The 21,379-nt window shown below is 31.6% G+C and overlaps 1 protein-coding gene across 1 annotated transcript in view; it reads left to right on the top strand.

Annotated features, from left to right (window-relative positions):
* The window catches only part of LOC122272056 (long-chain-fatty-acid--CoA ligase 6-like), a gene marked incomplete in the record, with an annotated part of 122,862 nt that overhangs the window by 57,239 nt on the left and 44,244 nt on the right, over positions 1 to 21,379 (top strand). Inside the window, 7 exon segments of the mRNA XM_071180997.1 lie at positions 2,201 to 2,265; positions 4,395 to 4,496; positions 4,604 to 4,703; positions 10,545 to 10,717; positions 12,647 to 12,679; positions 15,286 to 15,408; positions 19,027 to 19,104. Of these exon segments, the coding sequence (XP_071037098.1) occupies positions 2,201 to 2,265; positions 4,395 to 4,496; positions 4,604 to 4,703; positions 10,545 to 10,717; positions 12,647 to 12,679; positions 15,286 to 15,408; positions 19,027 to 19,104 (674 nt within the window).

Below are 21,379 nucleotides of genomic sequence, written 5' to 3'. Positions count from 1 at the left end.
TTAGTCTGCATGCATATATACATATATATATATATATATATATATATATATATATTTATCATGATGTACAATTTATTATTTATTTATCATGGCGAAACGCTTTAATATTAACATCCCGTCTTTTAATCTATTTTTAGTTCAAATATGCATTAATTAACTTTTTAACGTTTATCTCTGTAACTAAGTGTGAGAAAACTTAATTTCCCTCGACCTATTTAACAGACAAATTTTAATTATTAAGATTTTCCTTATTCCCTGAAATGAAACATTTTACGGACTTATGTTGCAAGATTTTCCCGAACTTTTATTGAGGAGCTCTTCAATTTTGTGTCACTTGAATTTCTATCCTCTAATCCTGTGCCTGTTTGTCCTGCTCACATGACTACCATATATATATACACTACCCTAACAATAATGGAAGGGACACTTTCAGTTTTCGATATTTTTTTTCTCTTTTTCAAGAAATACTTCGAAGATTATTTTGAAACTTTAGAGGTTATTAGTTATGCGAGTTTTCATACTTAGCAATAAAGTTTAAGGCCTAAAGAAGTTTCAGAGACGATCAATAAATTACGAAAGGAAAGGAGCATTTTTGTACACCCTATGCCAGAAAATCAATAATAAACTTGTTACATGTACCGATTACTTTGGCTGTTACTTGCAATAGGCGCATAAAATGTCATAAACCTAACTTAAATATGTATGAATATATGAACATTTTTAAGAATAAATTAATTTTTGTGTCTTAAGTTTTTTTTTTTTTTTTGCTATAATTTTAGAAATATTGTGAAATTTAACAAAATTTTTCATACAGTTAAAAATTAATTCCATAATTATTGTTTCAAATTTTGAAAACAAATTTGTTAAAAACTGCGTAAGATATGACTACTTAAAGTAATTCTTTTATTCTGCTCATACCCTGAAAAATTTTCATAAAAACAAATTTCATATTTTCAGTGTAGCGTATTTCGCAACTAATTAAGAAAATCTTATTTGAATATCTTAGAAATGTAAAGAATTTCAAGCAATTTTCTTCGCAGTTTTGTACTTCTTTAAAGAAAAAAGGTCAAAATAAGGGATTTTCCACAAATTTCATTTTGTACTATAAGACAAAATTTAATAAAAAATGAGAATACCTTATAATAATTGTCCGGACACCAAAAAGTGATGGTATAAAAAGAGAAATTGGCAAAAGAAAACAGTCTTTAATTAGAGAAGCCCACAATGCCGGTGTCAGTTTCAATAAATCTTATTTAATAGGACAAAATGAGGTTTGAAGAAAACCCCTTACCATTTTGAGCTTTCTTTTAGAAAGAACAAAAAATGATTAGAAAAATTGGTTGAAACTTTTTAAATTTGACAGATATTCTAATAAGACTTCTTTATTAGTTGCCAAATACGATTCACTACAAAATTATGAAAAATATATTTTTTTTAAATATTTATTTTTCCCTCGCAAAGCTCAGTATAAAATCACTACTTTAAATAGTCATAACTTAAATAATTTTTAACGATTTTTTGTTCAAATTTAAAAATAATAATTTTGTAATTATTTTTTAATTACTTATAAAAAGTTAGCTTAATTTTTTAAAATATTTTTTTAAGTTATGGACCAAAAAATACACCACAAGAAAATTAGTTTTTTATTAAATTGTTTATATCTCCATAAATTTTTAAGCTTTGATTTATTAAATTTTATTCAATTATTGCAAATAAAAACCAAAGTAATCTCTATAAAGTACAAACTCATAGCTTAATTTTCTGCCACGGGATATTCAAAACTATTTATTTTCTTTCGTAATTTATTGCAGATCTCTGAAATCTTTGAAAGTTTCAAACTTATTGAAAAATCGCCTGAACTAATTACTTCTAATTTTGCAAAATGGTCTTTTAAGTATATCTTGAAAAAAATTTTAAAAAAAATTTCAAAAACTGAAAGTGTCTTCTATTTTTGTGTATATATATGCATATTCTTTCAGCCCAACTTTACCATTTCAATATAAGGAAAATATGCAGTTCTTTGTTCTAAAAGCTGAACAGACAGGAAAAATGTTCAGCTTTCACTGCTGCATATCCAGTATCCGAATTCGATAAAAATAGGTATGAAAACGATGACACGTGGCAGTTGGATAGAATTTCTGCATAGTTATTCTCCAAGGGATCTGTTGGATAACTAATGTTTAATACTTCTTTGTCATAGGAGATGGTCACTGTGTTGGCTGGCGAAGTTCCCCTTCGGAATATTCTTGGCTAATTTACTCAGAAGTAAGTTTATCTATTGTCTTTTAATATGGCAAGCTCTGTTAACTGCTTTGCCTTGAAGTTTTATACCGAAATTTTTTATAGTTCAGAAATAGAAATGCAAGAAAATTCAAAATCGACGTAGGTACTGTATACTGATATATCAATGTTCTTTTTTCAAAATAATGTGTTCTCTTATATTCAAAAAAGTAGATGTTTATGGATGTTTCAATAGATGGTTATAGAAGTTTTTTTAATGGAGGGCTAACAGCATAAAGCTAAACGCGATAGTTAACAGTAAAAGCAAATTTGGCATAGGTACTGTATACCGAGTTATTTTATTTATTTTTTACCATAATGTGTTCTCATTTATTTGAAAAAGTTGTGATGAAGACGCCTTAGGAGATGGACGTGCCTTGCGAGTTCTCCTAGCCGGGGGCTCGGTCGCCAGTCAGCGGCATGACCAACGATGAGTTCCGTCCAGCCAGTCGTCACCACCTCCCTGCCTTAGCGATGATCTCTTCCTCTCTTTGTGAGCGTTTGATGCAAGCCTGATGACTGCAGTTCTTCTGCGACGTCGATCACTGATCAATGTTTGAAAGACAGAACATCAAGATGAAATAGTTTTCAAATCCAGCCAACGTGAACACACCGTTTAAGCGGCAGTAGTAACTTGTTTAGCCTCGACGTACGTGAACGTGATGATTGCATTGACCTTTCGTTAGTAGCATTTAGGCCTGTCCAACATGTTAATGGCGGCCATTTGCTTTTGAAACTGACTGGTCGAAGCATGTTTCGCAAGTAGGACTCTGGCTTTACTAACATCTATTGTCCTTCGGGTCCTCACCAGTTTAGTTACTAGTGGAGACTGGAGATGTTAATTATCAATTCGAGATAAGTAATCTTAAAACAGCGAGATGTTTTCCTCAAGCAAAGCACAGTGGACAAAGCAAAGCACAGACCTGTCATTTTTGTCGATTACTCTCAACTCTTTTTCAAGTCACCACAGCTTTTCCGCACCATGGCAATGTGCCATTTTCTCCCCACTTCAACTTTAGCATTATGCTTGACACCTCAGTGCTTCACCTCAACGATCCTTACTTCACGATGAAGGGGTGAAGGGCCATCTTGGCCTCAGGGACCCAGACCAACCCACACGACAGAGACTAAGACTTGAAAAAGTAGACAGCTATGGATGGTAAAATATATGGTTATGGATGGTTAAATAGATGGTTATGGATGTTTTTATGGATGGTTAAATACATAAAATTAAACACGGTTAGCCGTTGTAGCGAGAATAATAATGGATCTTCTTCGCAACTATTTCAAAGTTATTTTGATATCAAAACCTAGAATTTAGGTCAGTGTATCAAACTCAAGGATTAGTATTTATTTATTTATGGTTTATTTCTTGAAAAACTTGTTTTATTAAGATATTAGCTTATCATAATATTCAGAAAAAGAAAAAGTATAAGAATCATTTCATAATTATCTCTAGGTCACAGCCCTTAAATTATAGCAATTATGTTATGTTACTTATTAAATCTTTCTAATATTTTTGATCAATCAAGATTTTGTGCATAAAAAACGTATGTTGCATGAAGTATCGATTGCATTTAAAAAAAAAGACCATCTTTTTAAAATTTTCCTGTTAATATGCTTGAAATATCATAATTTTAAAAAAGTAAAATACGTAAGTGGAATATAATTCTGGGGCCGGGATAGCCTGGTTGGCATGGCGCTGTACTCACGCTCGTAAGAACGGGAGTTCGAACCCAGCCGGCCGAATACTCCCCGTTTAGTCAACAGTGACTGGTGCACATTAAATTTGTCGGGTCATAGAGTCCTCTATAATATAATGAGTCCCCCCCCCCAGAAAAAATAATACTTCGGGGGTACTGAATTGGAGGTAGATCATTCTTCGGCTTATGTCAAAATTACGATCTGTGGATGAATGAATGGGTTTACTCTATAAACAAGTGTGGCGTACAGGTGAGGCAGAAGTCGAATTCTTTGCAATAGATGGCGCCACTGGAAAACAAGAGCAATCGCCCCTATTTCCTAAATAGCCTACGACAACAACCACAACAGAATATAATTCTGAATTCGATTTTATAAAATCATTCTTTTCATAATTACAATTATCATTTCAGTTTAGAGAAAAAGCAATCAATTTTGGATCAGGTCTAATTAACATAGGAGCGGATCTTGGACAACTCAGTAAAGTAGGAATTTATGGCAAAAATTCAGTAGAAGTAGGTATTCATTTTGATATTTAATTTATACGATTCATTCGTATCATATGCATAATTATATCGTGCTTACACGTGATTGCTTTCACTAAGATAATTTACATTTTCAGTGGGTCATAGCAATGTATGGTTGTCTGTACTATTCTACACCAATAGTTCCTCTTTACGATACACTTGGTCCTGATGCAAGTTCGTACATGATAAATCATGGTAAAAATTGATTTCATTTTATTATTAACTATATGATGCATTTTGTAATTTGTTGTCATAAATTTAAGCAGTGTTATATCTAAGTAAGTAACTGTATCAGTAATGAGCGTACCTTAAGAAAACTGTACATACACGCATAGGCATATGTACAGAAGACCAAAACTCTCCCCCAAAAAATCTAGCACTGGCTGGAGTATCGTATCTTTATAGAAAGCAGGTGTGACTAACATAAATAATATGCAACATTTCAGAAACTTGCGCAATATGGGATCCACTATTGCTTGTTACAAATCTGCGCGCACAGGCTCAAAATAAAAATATTGAACTACCCTGAATAATAATTGATGTAATGATCGGATCTTCACTTCTAGGACTCAATCTTAAGGTTGAGGGAATGACCTCAAATATGCTGATTAATTAATTCAGACGATATTTTAAGTTGAGAAATCAGTAACAAAAGCATATTTTTTCTGAATAACCGCACCATTATTTGACGTATTGGCATTTATGGCCCTCAAAATACGGGAGGGGGCAAACTTGGAAATTTGTCCCAATAGTTTGGTAAAGAGAGCTATTCAATCCCAAGTTTGAACCCCTAAATGTTTATTTTACTTTTCGCTTAATTTTTGGCATATCTCGAGAATCTTTTAAGCGATTTGAGAAATGTTTTGCACGAAATTGTAAAATTCGTTTATTCAAAAATAATTCCCTGAAAAAAATAAATTTCAGCAATTATTTATCATTTTTTATCATTTCATTTAATGATAATGGAAAATAAATTTTGAGTTGGAAAATATACAATTTTTTCGTAATTTTTAAGATCCTTAAATCAAAAGTTATTCATGGTGGCATGTTTATTTTTTTTGTACTCTGTGCAATCGTTGAAAGCTATGTATGCTTGAAAATGTTACGCACATTATATATGCTATTTTCAATTATAACCCACGCTATTTTCAAGTTTTGAAATAGATGTTATGGGATATCACGGTCGATTAAGTCTTTCAATTATCCCCTCAACCAAAGAAGCAAGGATTCAAGTCTAGTGTGATCTGTCTGGCTGGTTTTTAGAGAAAAGCGTCATCTCACGATTTTTTTTTTAATTTTTTAATTACATTTCTTTTAAATATTATTTTTTATTATTCCACAATCCAGTTTTCATGAAATTCTACAGCTCAGTATTTTGTACTAACTGATCAAAAAAGCGAACTTTGCCATTTATACTTACAGATTAAAACTTACTAATGTGAGAATCTGTATACCCATTACTTATTATAGACTAAAACCGGTTTCAGAATTATCAAGACACTATACTAATCCATTACTAACCCATTGATGCTAATCTATTACTTTCCCTTTCATGCCAGGCCGCAAATGCTGAAATGATGTAAAAAGAGCAGTCATTGAGAAAAAAGTAGTACAGTCCGCAAAAAAAAAGATATCACCCTGAATAACTTTCGTTTTAATGATCCGATTTTCACGAACTAAGTGTCAATCTTAATGGTTCCTGGGGGTGACCTCAAATATGCTAATTAATTAGTGCTAACTATTAATTAAGTTACGAAATCAGACACAAAAACGTACTTTCTCTGAATAAACATATATTTTTTCTTACATATTTGGATTCTTAACCTTCAAAATATAGGGGGTAGCCGCAATCTGGGAAATATGGTCCCCATAGTTTGGTCAGGAGAGCGATCCAAAGTTCGTACCCCTTAATGTTAATTTCACTTTTTACGTTTTTAGTCATATTTTAAAAACTAATAAAGCAATTCGAAGAAAATTTCACCCAGTCATAAAACTCATTTACCCAAAGATAATTTCACGAAAAAAATAATTTTTAATAATTGTTAATTATTTTTTATTATTTAATTAAATTAAGGATGAAAAATTTTTGAATTATAAGGTATGAATTTTTTTATACCATATTAATCTACATATTTTTCAATTGAAAAATCTAAAGTTTCAACTGTTTTTATTTATTAGAAGCTGAGAAAAATTAAAATTAATTATTTTTAAAAAAATAATTTGGCGACAATGAAGAAATGATTAAATGGAGCGATTAATATTAAAATGTGATAAACTTGCGAGGAACTTGACTTCGCGCGCTTAGCATAAAATTTCATTCATATTTTTTTCGCTAATAATCGTTTGCTTATCTTTTCATTTTTATTTTTTTAAGCTATAAAATACGATGTTTCTTCTTTAGTCGTCTAAAATTCTATTTGCAATTTAGTAAAGAAATTTGAATAAAACATTTTATTGAATAAAATACATTTTATTCAGAGAATGTGGAGTTTTATAAAAGCATGCTTCTGATAGAATATGATTATACAACAGATTGTGCTTCTTTAATGTGATTTTTTTTTATTTTTTTTTTCTCAATAACTGATAAAATTTCAATAATATACATACGAATGAATAAATTTGGAATAAAATATTCATCAATTTCTTGAATATATATTTTATAAATATTAATAAAAATACGTAGTCAACATTTTTAAGCATCTCTCACAACATCGCAAATTTCTCAAAATCTTATAGGGTAAACTAACCAGTGAAGGAATACTTAAGCTTAGCTTGTCTTTAAAAAAAAATCATAAAAATTTCAAAATTTGTAATTTTAGCTAAATGACGTATTTGTTATTAAATGCATGTCGACATATTTGTTATTAAATGCAAATTATGTAAAAAAAATTTAGATAACTTACATAATATTGTTTTAAGCTTTTGGTGGTTTAAATAATAAGTAGTAAGATAACCAAGTGAAGGAACAGTTCTTAAATTGAATAAACACTAAATTTTCCAGTGAATGAACACTTAATTTTGAGAATGTTTGATGCTCGTTAGGAATCCTTAGGCCACACAGATATCTGTCGCCCTGTAGATGCCTGAATTGACGGATGTTAACACAGGCGGGCATTAGGAAAAAAAAATCTTTTAAGTTTTCGTGCCCCCATTTCAGTATCTTAAGGGCCTTACGAGCTCTGTTTAAAAAGAGAGTATCATATCAGATATATATATATATATATATATCTGATATGATACTCTCTTTTTAAACAGAGCTCGTAAGGCCCTTAAGATACTGAAATGGGGGCACGAAAACTTAAAAGATTTTTTTTTCCTAATGCCCGCCTGTGTTAACATCCGTCAATTCAGGCATCTACAGGGCGACAGATATCTGTGTGGCCTAAGGATTCCTAACGAGCATCAAACATTCTCAAAATTAAGTGTTCATTCACTGGAAAATTTAGTGTTTATTCAATTTAAGAACTGTTCCTTCACTTGGTTATCTTACTACTTATTATTTAAACCACCAAAAGCTTAAAACAATATTATGTAAGTTATCTAAATTTTTTTTACATAATTTGCATTTAATAACAAATATGTCGACATGCATTTAATAACAAATACGTCATTTAGCTAAAATTACAAATTTTGAAATTTTTATGATTTTTTTTTAAAGACAAGCTAAGCTTAAGTATTCCTTCACTGGTTAGTTTACCCTATAAGATTTTGAGAAATTTGCGATGTTGTGAGAGATGCTTAAAAATGTTGACTACGTATTTTTATTAATATTTATAAAATATATATTCAAGAAATTGATGAATATTTTATTCCAAATTTATTCATTCGTATGTATATTATTGAAATTTTATCAGTTATTGAGAAAAAAAAAATAAAAAAAAATCACATTAAAGAAGCACAATCTGTTGTATAATCATATTCTATCAGAAGCATGCTTTTATAAAACTCCACATTCTCTGAATAAAATGTATTTTATTCAATAAAATGTTTTATTCAAATTTCTTTACTAAATTGCAAATAGAATTTTAGACGACTAAAGAAGAAACATCGTATTTTATAGCTTAAAAAAATAAAAATGAAAAGATAAGCAAACGATTATTAGCGAAAAAAATATGAATGAAATTTTATGCTAAGCGCGCGAAGTCAAGTTCCTCGCAAGTTTATCACATTTTAATATTAATCGCTCCATTTAATCATTTCTTCATTGTCGCCAAATTATTTTTTTAAAAATAATTAATTTTAATTTTTCTCAGCTTCTAATAAATAAAAACAGTTGAAACTTTAGATTTTTCAATTGAAAAATATGTAGATTAATATGGTATAAAAAAATTCATACCTTATAATTCAAAAATTTTTCATCCTTAATTTAATTAAATAATAAAAAATAATTAACAATTATTAAAAATTATTTTTTTCGTGAAATTATCTTTGGGTAAATGAGTTTTATGACTGGGTGAAATTTTCTTCGAATTGCTTTATTAGTTTTTAAAATATGACTAAAAACGTAAAAAGTGAAATTAACATTAAGGGGTACGAACTTTGGATCGCTCTCCTGACCAAACTATGGGGACCATATTTCCCAGATTGCGGCTACCCCCTATATTTTGAAGGTTAAGAATCCAAATATGTAAAAAAAAATATATGTTTATTCAGAGAAAGTACGTTTTTGTGTCTGATTTCGTAACTTAATTAATAGTTAGCACTAATTAATTAGCATATTTGAGGTCACCCCCAGAAACCATTAAGATTAACACTTAGTTCGTGAAAATCCGATCATTAGAACGAAAGTTATTCAGGGTGATATCTTTTTTTTTTTTGCGGACTGTACATCCCAGAAAGCATGTAACCTTACAGTAACCTTGTGTCAGAATGTTCTTATCATTGTCAAGAAAAAGTTTGCGCTAAAAACCTTTTTTCAATACAGCAAAACGATTGGTTGCAGTTTCAAACCTTTCATCCTAAAAGGGTTAAAAATTATTTTTAAAAAGTATTGTGACTTAGGTAAAATGGTCACTTAGGTCCATAATGACGTTTTAGCCGACGTCACACTAACGATAGGATCAAATTCCATTGCCCATTGAAATTTCATGACAAGGTAGATTTTAGCAGAGCATACAAGACGTTGCGAAAAGAAACCTTATAATTATCTAGATTTAAGATTATTTTTACCTTAAGATAAGCTTTATTCAAGGATTTTTTTCACGCTTGAAAACCCTAAGACAACCTCGATTTAAGGTTTTTATATAGAAGGTTATTTTCCAAGGTTTTGGATTAGGGTAATGTTCGTAGAATAGAGCAGATTGTCACAGATCTCGTTTCAAGATCTGAAGGTTTACACGCAAACCACAGAAAAACCTTTTTAGGTTCACAGTAAAAGGTTTCTGCTGAGTGAAAATAAAACTTATTTTGCTATCTGGGATATTTATTACGACCAAGTGGATATTTCTCACTGTTATCTATTGTTTTAAGATCCGAAGAAAGCACAATATTGTCATTAAACCCAAACATAAATTTGTTATGGTAGACAAACATACTTGTTTGGTCTAAATAAATACTGATAATGAAATACTTGTATCGTCCCTTTCTGCTTTTTTGAAAAAAATGAATCCTTAGGTAGAAAAAATTCTAAGATGGTGGTCAGAAACTACATTATCTTTTTCACCACAAACATGTTATTATTTTAGTTTAAAGAGTTATATATCTGTAAGTCAGAGGATTGCACCATCTCCATTTATTTATAAAGTTTAGTTGATACCGTGCCCATGTTGTAGATTTGTCATTCCCTCTTGTGGTACGGGACACTTTGTTCTGTCATGATGAATGACGAAAAAAAAATGCCAAACTCTAAAGGTAAAAATAGTCTAAGATCTGCTTTCATCAAAAGTTGCATTTTTGGAACATGGTGTCTTTTACCGAATATGCAGTCAACTTTCAGCATTTTTGATTTTCTTCACAGTTTGTTTTTTTAATTTAACAAGTGTAAAAGCAGTTTCTCTTTCTCAAAATATTTCTCTAAAAAAGAAATTTTATAATTAGGTAAAATTCAATACATTGTTTGTGATGATGAAAAGAAAGTTAAAATCTTGTTGGACAAAAAAGATGATACACCAAGTTTAGAGGCCATAATATGTACTGCCGAATTGAGCGATGAAGTCAAATTACTTGGAGAAGAGAAGCACGTCAGCATTCATTCATTTGAAAGTGTTTTGGTAAGACATAGCTTTCTTGTGATAAAGTTGTAAAATTGTAACCCCTATAGAACCAGTGAAGGGAGAAAGACATGCTTCCCCAAACCAGCATGATCCTAGGACATATAAATGCACGGAACCGGGCGTTTAATTTCATTTCACTTAAAATTTCATATAAAATCATTATTGCAATTTGATACGCTAAAATTTACATTTTATTTAAGGTATAGTGCCTGGATATACTGTAATAATTTGCTCAAGGTATTTAAGAAAGCAATTGCAAAACTGACCCAGAACGTACGAAATATTATTTAGCAAACAATAAATGACGAATCTACACCCTCATAAACAAATAAGCATTCCATCCTTTTCCCACACAGCCAAAATAGAAACAAGAGACCCAGAGCTCAGTAATTCACATCTCCATTGCTCAGTTCTCCGGAAAGAGCCGCACATATGCTGCTGTTTACATGTTTAAATACTTCAGATAAGGAAAAAAATACTTGGAACTGAAAGCGCATATTGAAACTCGACCCTCTTGGAGACATTATTTAAAATTAGAACGGGCTTCAAGTACTATCTAATGCTGCTTAAACATTGATTGTTGTTGCAGTTCATTTACGTCTCCTTAGTGCTGCGCAATGGGCAATTGGCGACGGTCTAGGAAACATGCCTGAGGATGATTCGAAGACATACCATCACAATTTTGATGATCCTCTGCAGAGGGGATGGCATTCCAGTTTCGGTAACCCGACGGCCTGTGCGTGATGTCGAGTACTTCACGATAGAATAGTTTAAACGAGAACTGATACTGCGCACTCCAGAACCCCACGCAGACTGATCCAAGTGGTCACCCACCCGCACACTGACAGCAGCCAGTGATGCTTGACTTCAGTGATCTGCTGGGAACCGTGTCTTAACGATCAGTCCATTGCGGGACCTAAAAATTGAAATAAAACTTTCCATCACATTCGTGCAATCCTTGGATGCTTATGACGGAATGATTTGTTTCATACATGATGCCGTGGGCCATGAAGCATCATTATCGCGGAATGGAAGAGGTCAAAAATTTAGTTTTGCTGGTGGCTGTTGCTTATTTTACTTTACTTTTTATATGTACTGGGCAGTATATAAAGAAGTTCCACTCTCACATCTAAAACGCGAAGCTTTTTTTCAAACCGTGGCCAAAGTACTTACCGACCAAATAGGTACAGCACCCCAATGTGGTATTAAGTTTTACTACTATAATTAAACGACCGATTTGTCGTTTTTTTATTATTTTTTTCCTATGCCCGCCTGGATTGTCGTTTCGTCAATTCAGGCATATTAGGGCAGATTTGTTAGCCACTCTTTCAGGGGCATCATATTAGGTGGGCCAACTTTTCTCCCAAAGCAAGGACAAATAGCACAGAGAATGAAAAAACATCCATGCCTTGTCCGAGATTCAAACCCAGAACCTTATTCTCATACAAGGAAAGTTTCCTGAGCACTACGCAATCCGGTCGGTGTTATTATTATTATATGCAATTGAATTTGGAAAATTCGCCAAAATGATTTATTAATTTGTTTTGCTTTAATTCTGTAAATGCTTGCATATTTTTTAAAAGATTTTGAGTATCAAGGGAGATTAAAGTAAATTTTTCTTAACACCTTATTCAAATATTTGAAATTTGAGTTTTTTTTATATTCTGAAATTTGCTTCCATGTTCAATGTAATACATGTATATTAATGTGCTTGGCATGCACATTTAATCTTTGTTTAACTAGCACTCGGATTAATAAACATTAGAAAGCCCATTGCCTAGAGCCCTAATGGTCAGTTCGGATAAATATTGATAAGTGTCATTGTCATTTCTTATTACATTAATACTCTTAAAAATTATACTGGAGAACAAATGTTTTGTTGTATTCGATTCTTTCAGGATCAATTTTGTTTTCCGTTTCTTTCAGGATCTAGGCAAAAAGAATCCTTATCCAATAAAAGTAAGTGTGCTTTTGATGTAAAAAAACCTATTTAATAAAAAATTATTTACTAAAAAAATTTTTTAATAAAAAATTATTTACTAAAAAAATTATTATTTAGTAAAAATTATTTAATAAAAAATTAGATAGTAAAAAAAATTTAATAAAAAAGTATTTAAAAAATTATTAAATAAAAAAAATTATTTAATAAAAAATTATTTACTAAATAATTATTTAATAAAATATTTAAATATTTCCTAATCTCCTACTAAAATAACTAGTAAGATTTTTTACTTACTTTCAATTGAAAGGCAAGTCTCAAGTTCTTACGAATTTTCATCTTATGTAACAATAACTTTGTTATTTTATCATAACATATTGTTACGAATACGAAGTTGATTTTCAAACTACTACTATTCATACCAATTAAGGCACATTTATGATTAAGTATTATACCTAGCAACAATTTTACCTTGGCCCCAATTTGGCTCGTAATTGGCTCAATATGGGTCTTATATGAACATGGACTGAGGGACCGATATTAGGATGTCTTGATTTTGCAATATTGCTCCTATATAGGACCAATAACACCCATTATGGGTCTAATATAGGGCCTATATTGGATGAATAATGAATATAAAACATCGGGTAAATCGGATAAATGGGTATAGGGTCGCTATTGGCTGTAAAATGGCCGTAAAATATCGAATGAATCGGACAATTCAATATATGGCCAATATCGAAACCCTTATTTAGAAAAGATTGGTGAATATTGGTCAAATGAGGACCCAATTTATTTTGCTGCTGGGATGCATTGTAGAATGAGAAAAGCAATGATGAACCAATTTAGAAGGAAGTTGTTTAGAGGGATATATATTAATAAATTACATTTTGTAATTTGAATAAGCTAGATCAACTCGACCAGTAATTTATCGGTTACATGCACTGCCTAAATGTACTAAAATGGTATATCACAAAAGCTAGATTGCGTCTTTTAGGTTGGTGTGGGGGTTAGAGTAGTTATCGACAATGTCAACCTTCATCTATGAAAAGGTACTCCCTCCCCTATTAGGATGGAGTTAGCATGTCTTATATACTAGTGAATTGGAATTATATTTTTTGTAGTGGTAGATACACTACAGTACTCCCCCACCAGAATTATATCTGTGATAAAATTCGATGAACGGATACCACTAGTTGATTCATTGCTGTTTTGTGAAAAGCCGGGAGAGCTGTATTAAGATCACTGCAGTTTTGACTGGTAATCATGAGAGCTGTTTTAAATTCACGATCGTGTTTGCTCCTGTGTTGCCATTATCAGTCGAGTGAATACGTTACACGTTATGAGTGATCGAAACTGAGTAGTAACAGCTCGAGGAGTTGGATAACGTCGCAGTCACACGTAGCAAGTCATCTTATCAATGTAGGCTATCCATCGAAGTAGTCGTGTTCAAATTGAAATGGGCGTCACTGTCAAGATGGGTGTGTTCATTTCGAAGGGGGAGCTTCTGTCAAGGTAGATATGTCCCCATCACGTCCGGATCACCAATGGGGGGATAGTGTAGTTATCGACAATGTCAGCCTTCTTCTATGAAGAGGTAAGGTGATCCCCAAAAGGATCGAGTAAACGTGTCTTATATACTAGTGAATTGGAATCATATTTTTGTAGTGGTAGATACTCTACAGTTGTTAACGCTGGCCGAATCTGTTTGCTACAGGGAATCAAAACTTCTATATGGGCAGACCAATTTAAGAAATGAACGATTCCATTTAACGATTAGTTCCTGTTTTGGCTGATTAAAACAAAATGTTCTTTCAATTAAGCTCGTTTCAAATTTTGTGATTAAACGCTGTGATTGATTTTATTCTTTTTGTTATGATTTGTAGAACAAGGAAATTTATGATTGACACCTGGGACCCTCAAATATAATAAATAATCTTTAAAAACTAAATTTTTCATTTATTATTATAATTAATTAATACTATAATTAATTATTACTATAACTAATTATTACTATAATTAATTATTACTATAAGTAATTATTACTATAATTAATTATTGTTTAAGTAAACGAATTTTACAATTGCGCGTAAAAAAACGAACATAAAGTGGCTGAAAGTTTGACCGACTCTCATAACTAAACTATTGGGACCCTATTTTCAAAATTTCAGAATCTTGAAAATATGGTTCCAATAGTATGGTTCAAGAGAGAGGATTAAATTCTGTCAAAAAAAGTTTACCAGAGAAAGTACTTTCCTATGTCTGATTTCAAAACTTAAGGTTTCATCTACTCAAATTAATTTTCTCATTTATTTTAATGTATCATTATATCAAAAGTCATTTAGCCGCTTTGATTCTCTCATTTAAGATTATAATGTATCATTAGATCAAAAGTTATTAAGCTGCTTTAAATTTCGCATTTAAGTTAAGTTATCATTATATCAAAAGTTATATAGCCGCTTTGATTTTCTCATTTAAGTTAATGTATCATTAGATCAAAAGTTATAAAGCCGCTTTGATCTTCTCATTTAAGTTAATGTATCATTAGATCAAATGTTATTAAGTTGCTTCAATTTCTTTTTGTTGCTCACTCTACATAAAATGTTAATCCGATGTGTCTCTTTAGAAACCACATCCTGAAGATATGGTTGAATTATGTTATACAAGCGGTACCACTGGCAATCCTAAGGGTGTAATATTGACTCATGAAAACTGGATGGCAGCTGCAGGAGGATTGTTATCAGAAATGGTAAGCACATATCCCTATGTTTATTATGCTACAGCAATAGACATTTAACACTTTTACTTTTTATTAATCATAAGTGCTGCTACTTTTTTTATAAGTAATAAAAGTATAAATAAAAAGTACGTACTAATGCTACTTCGCACGTTGAAGAGAGTTAAGCCAAAATACTTAATAGTTGTCATAAATGAAGTTGGGCAAAGTTTTCGAACCAAAAATACACTAAATTAGCGTAAATTACTAATTAAGCTCTTGTTATGTAAATACATAATTATTTTAGTACGTTTATAAAATGTTCTATTCGAAATAACTTTTATCTACAAAACCTTCATTTCATCGAAGAATTAATGTTTATTTGGCTTTAGACAATGAGCAAGCCTGTATAAAAACGGTTGCAATAAAGTTCAATCCTTTGAAGAGAAATGGGGAATTGTTAGCGATGTAATTTTTAACGGTATCGAATAAAGCAAAACATGAAGCAATAAGACTAAGTGCTTAGAAATTATTTTTTTGAACAAAAAGCGCAGATTTGTTCTCATAATTATTTATGCACCTGTCGTTGCTGTACTGACAAATGAAGATTTATTTTTATATATATTTCACACTTATTAAAATAACCTTAAATACAAGTCAATTGGAAAAGTACAATTTTTATTTTGCATTTATTTTCATGTTGAACACTGTTTTTTTTCTATTTAATCTAGACAAATGAAGTATCGTTTATTTTTTAAGCACTAATTAATAATGCAAACAGTTAAGAAGTTATGATTACCTTAAATATTAAAAATATTATTTTTGCAATAACAATTTATCTTACAAGAAACGTAGCTAAAAAGTTGTTAAGTAAAATCAAGAAAAAAATTTTTTTTGTTCAACACCTCCGTTAGTAAGAGGTTTTGCTAGCTTGAACGTTAAGTTTAAGCTAAAAGGAAGTTAAAAGTTTCAAATAATATAATTCTTAATATTATTCTTAATACTAGTGGGCTGCGCCCCTTGCTCGCTAACGCTCGCCAACCCCCGAAGATTGCTACGCAATCTTATATGGTTTTCTTGGCAAACCAAGCTCGCTTCTCTCGCTACTGACTTAGGTACATTGCAAATGCACAAAATTCTAAGAATTCAAGACAATCATTCAAATCCATATAAAAACTTTTTTTTTTAAAAAATTGCATCTTTTTTGTAAATACTAAGTCATTAAAATAAATTTGAATTCAAATAAATGACATGTAATTCGTTAAACCTATTAGAAATGTGCTGTAGTATAATTCGTGATATAAATCAAAAATTGTCAAATAAATTCGTAATATATAAATTCGTGAAAAAAAGCGCTTTCGACAAAGTACTAAAATAGAGATCTATCGACAAAGACTGCTCACTTCCGCCTAACTTAATAGTATGAGATTGCCGCAGTTGATGCTCTCTGGTTATTTCAGTTTCCGTTTTTGAAAGCGCTATATGTTGAGCCACCTCAGTTAGATTAGGCATGTGACTTTTTTAGCGGCAATCATTGGTCTATTTTCTAGCGTTGCTATTCGGGGAGTTGTAATGAGGCTTTTTTTTTCTCTCCGTGTAAGAGAAATAGTAACGTAAATAAAAACAAAGCAAACGTTGCCACCAGAGGAAAGGAAGTACAGCCAAAATTTGGGAGCCACGTAAGAGAATTATGTATATTAGATTTGTTAAACTTTCCGAGTGTAACCCTTATAATTACATTACTTTTGCGAGTAATAAATACGGAATATTAATATTAAAAGAGTGAGAAAATACTTGTCTATAATTCCGCAGATTGTCGTTGATCACTCTAATTGGAAAGTTAGGTTTTTTTTCAGTAAATTTTGACTCTTGTTCCTAATCACATGCGTATGTAGTAGCTCTCAAACAACGTTAGAAAAAAAAATATACGATTTTATTATGCTTACTACCCATAAAACATACGCATAAATAATTTTGATACTCGTTACTTTTTCACAAGTAATAAAAGAACAGGTAAAAAATACGTACTTTTACTAGTACCTCTGCTAATTTATCAATTTTGTAGGTAGGTATGTACTTTATTAAAGTCGGACTAGAGCTGAACAATGGCCCATTGGCGAAGGTCAGGGAAACATCTCTGAGGATAATAGGAAGACATGTCATCGCAATTTTGATCCTCTGCAGAGGGGAGGGATCCCCTGCTTTGGTAGCCCGACTACCTGCACGCGAAATCGATTTCTTGACGGTAGAACAGTTTAACGAGGAACGATACCGTGCACCCTTGGTCACTACGCTGGCTGATCACAGTGGTCGCTTACTGACAGCCACCAGTGATGCTTGATTTCCATGTTCTACTGAGAACCGTGTCTTTGTGATCAGTCTACTGCGGGATTATAAATTTTGTAAACTTCTACTACTTTTACTCAAATTTCTACTTTCATTACTAGTTAAAGAGGGGGGGAAATGACGCAACATATTTTGCAATATTGTAAGTTAATATGAATTGAAAACCAAGGAGGAAAAACTGCTTATGCCCATGAAAGCAAATGATGCAAAACGAAAAGTTTTAAGTTTTGAGATTATTCAGAAGCTAGTATACAACTGACATCATAAGAATACAAACATACTTGAATATCGCTTGAATAAAAATATACATTTATTTACATCCTCTAAAAAAAATTCAATCAAATTTTGAAATTTTTGATGTTGGGAAAAATTTTGAAAATCGGGATGGACAAAGACCATTTTTTTCTCGAAATTCCTCTCCAATCAAAACTTCCTCAGCAGAACTACAGTCGTTTTATTAACTCTGATTTTCTTTTAAGGCGTGGACGGGATCCGTTTCTCCCCATTATAACCCATCTTCAAAATGTAATAACTCTCGGGGAAGACAGATTTTCCGCGTTGTTTATATTATTTTATTTCATAACCATCGTTGAACAGCCAACCCAGTTTGTGTTAACTAATGTTCAACTACTTAGACTTGTAATTTTGAACCCACTCCGGAAAACAAGAGAACTCCAGGATCGAGCATTGGGAGAAATTTGCCTTCGTGGAGGACTTTCTGATGGAACTAAGCTGTATTTGCGTTACATGGAGAGGAAATCCACGAAAATATCCCACGGTAAGCCTGAGGGCAAGGTGACTCTAACCCATGATCCGTCTACAACTGAGAATATTTCAGGTCAGCACTATGTTTGGTGCAAACCGGATGTAGAATTCGTATCTACCCACCATCGCTGGGGTTCGAACCCGGTTCATCTCATTGGAAGGCGAATGCTCAATCCTCTGGGCCACCACAGCTCTGCGATATTATTAGAAGTCAGAATGAACTTCAACTACTGTCTAATGTTGTTAGATAGTAGTTGAAGTCCTAAGTTTTGACCAATCAATATCACATGTTAATGATTGGATTGGTCAAAACTTAGTAATCATCAAAATACAACGCATGGTGATTGAATCATCATTTTTGTTGAAAATGGACAAAAATGGTCCCTCCTCTTTTTTCGTCAGTTGAATAACATAAGCATATAATAGGTTGAATTTAAGATGCATTAAATGACACATTTCTTTTATGCAAATACTTCTAAGTTGTCATTTGCAGTATATGTTTTATGATACCATGAATGTATTTTTAAAACTTTTTTAAAGGGGTCACTTGCGTTTACTAAATCAGATGTTTCAATATCTTATTTGCCTTTAGCACATTCTTTCGAGCAAATTGTTCAAGTAAGTTCATAATTTTTTTCTTTGTTAACATTTCCTGTTTTTAACCACTTTCTGTTTTTAACCATCATTTCCTTACTATCCGTGAGTTATCTCGGGTCCGTATATACTGCAGTTAAGTATTGTGCTTTAATAGGCACCACGCGAATTTTTGTCTAAGGAACTTCGACTCTAAAAAAGGAAATACATTTTAGCTCCACGTTGCTACAAAACTGCGGTTTTTAATAAAAAATATTGAACGTTTAGAGGCAAATAGCTTTATATTTTACTGGTTTATAATATTGGGTAAACGAATATAATATAGCTATTACAAACAGCTATAACTATTTAATGAAAAATAATTTATCGATAAGATCGTAGAATGTAGATGGAACTTCAAAATTTCCTTACGTAAGGAGCAGGCGCAGTGAAGCGGAAATCTGTGCATGAGCGAGTTCATTAGTGAAAATGGCGGGTCCCGCGAAGAAGGTGTTCTGTGTGTTTCTGCTCTTGCATTTATTACATTTATTAATACTTTAAATGCTTAACTTAAATCTAAAAATCGTAATGTTGAATAAATATATACAGAATCATCATCATCATCTACAATCCTAATCCTATGATGGATATCAGACCATCGGCCAAAGACTAAAAAGAAGGGCGGGCTGTTCATTCATGCATGAAAAAAATTATTCGTTCTTTTAGAGAACACGATGTCTTACGTCACGTTGATTATCTGATTATTTCTTGACTTCTCTTCACTTTCATCCTGGAGACGAATCTTTAAAAGACTAAAACACTAAAGTTTATAACTTGAAATTACCTGTTTCCACAAAACCAATGCTGCGCAAGTCTCGATGCGCAAATGAAGCAGTTATCTTGCTGGAAGATAAACGCGTCTTTCCCAAAATATTGCCAAAAAATTGGGGGAGCAACATTGTCCAGTTGCTCGTATAGTTTCCGAACTAAAAAACTTCCACAAAAAAAAAACATTTTTTTCAAAATGTATTAGATAAAAGGTTTTTCCCAAGAACTTTTCCACCAATTTTATTCGATTTTTATATTTTGTCATCAAGTCATCAAATTTACATAGTTTAAAATGTAGAAATTCATATATCCTACGATTTAAAAAATTTTCGACACTTATTTAATAAAATAATGAAATAAAGCAATAAAATCAAATTATAAAACAAACTATTGCAGGTTGTTTTACATGAAACTATAGTTCGAAAAACAACATTTATGGCAATGCGTGTAAAATGTTCGTGCGGCAACCTGTGCATTTTGATAGTAAAAAAGTCAACCTCATTGAAAAAAATGTATGTTTTTACAGAGGAAGTATGTATTTGTATCTGATTCTGCAACTTAATTACTAGTTAGCAGTCACTAATTATCATATTTGAGGCTGCTCTTTTGAACCATAATCATCGGCACAAATTTTATAAATATCCGATTATTAGAACAAGAGTTATTCTGGTTGACATCTTTTAGATTTTATGCAGTGTACATGTATAAGCGAGTCAATTTCACAGAAATTCCAAATTTTAATTGCAATTCTCTTACAACATCAAAATCGAAAGATAAACGTCTTTAATTACGTTGTAAAGGATAACCACTACGTCATATGGAGAATATTTTTACATCGAAATTAAAAATAGCGTTAGAGAGTGAAACGTATTATCGGGAGTCTTCACTTTAAGGAGACTGAATATATTCTAAAAATAAAATCCTCTGCAATTCTTCTTTCTCTCTGATTAAGAATAGCGTTATATAGGGAAATGTATTATCGGGAGACTTCCTTTCAAAGCAGACTTTGAATACATTCTAAAAAATAAAATCCTCTGTAATTCTTCTTTCTCTCTGATTAAGAATAGCGTTATAGAGGGAAGTGTATTATCGGGAGACTTCGTTTTAAGGAGACTTCAAATACATTCTAAAAAATAAAATCCTCTGTAATTTTTCTTTCTCTCAGATTAAGAATAGCGTTATAGAGGGAAATGTATTTTCGGGAGACTTCATTTCAAAGCAGACTTTGAATACATTCTAAAAAATAAAATCCTCCGTAATTCTTCTTTCTCTCTGATTAAGAATAGCATTATAGAGGGAAATGTATTATGGGGAGACTTCGTTTTAAGGAGACTTTGAATACATTCTAAAAAATAAAATCCTCTGTAATTTTTCTTACTCTCTGATTAAGAATAGCGTTATAGAGGGAAATGTATTATCGGGAGACTTCATATCGAGGCAGACTTTGAAAACATTCTAAAAAATAAAATCCTCTGTAATTCTTCTTTCTCTC

This window comes from Parasteatoda tepidariorum, chromosome 5, assembly GCF_043381705.1.
Source record: "Parasteatoda tepidariorum isolate YZ-2023 chromosome 5, CAS_Ptep_4.0, whole genome shotgun sequence".
Lineage (NCBI taxonomy): Eukaryota > Metazoa > Arthropoda > Arachnida > Araneae > Theridiidae > Parasteatoda > Parasteatoda tepidariorum.
This window is presented reverse-complemented; position numbering and strand designations above follow the sequence as displayed.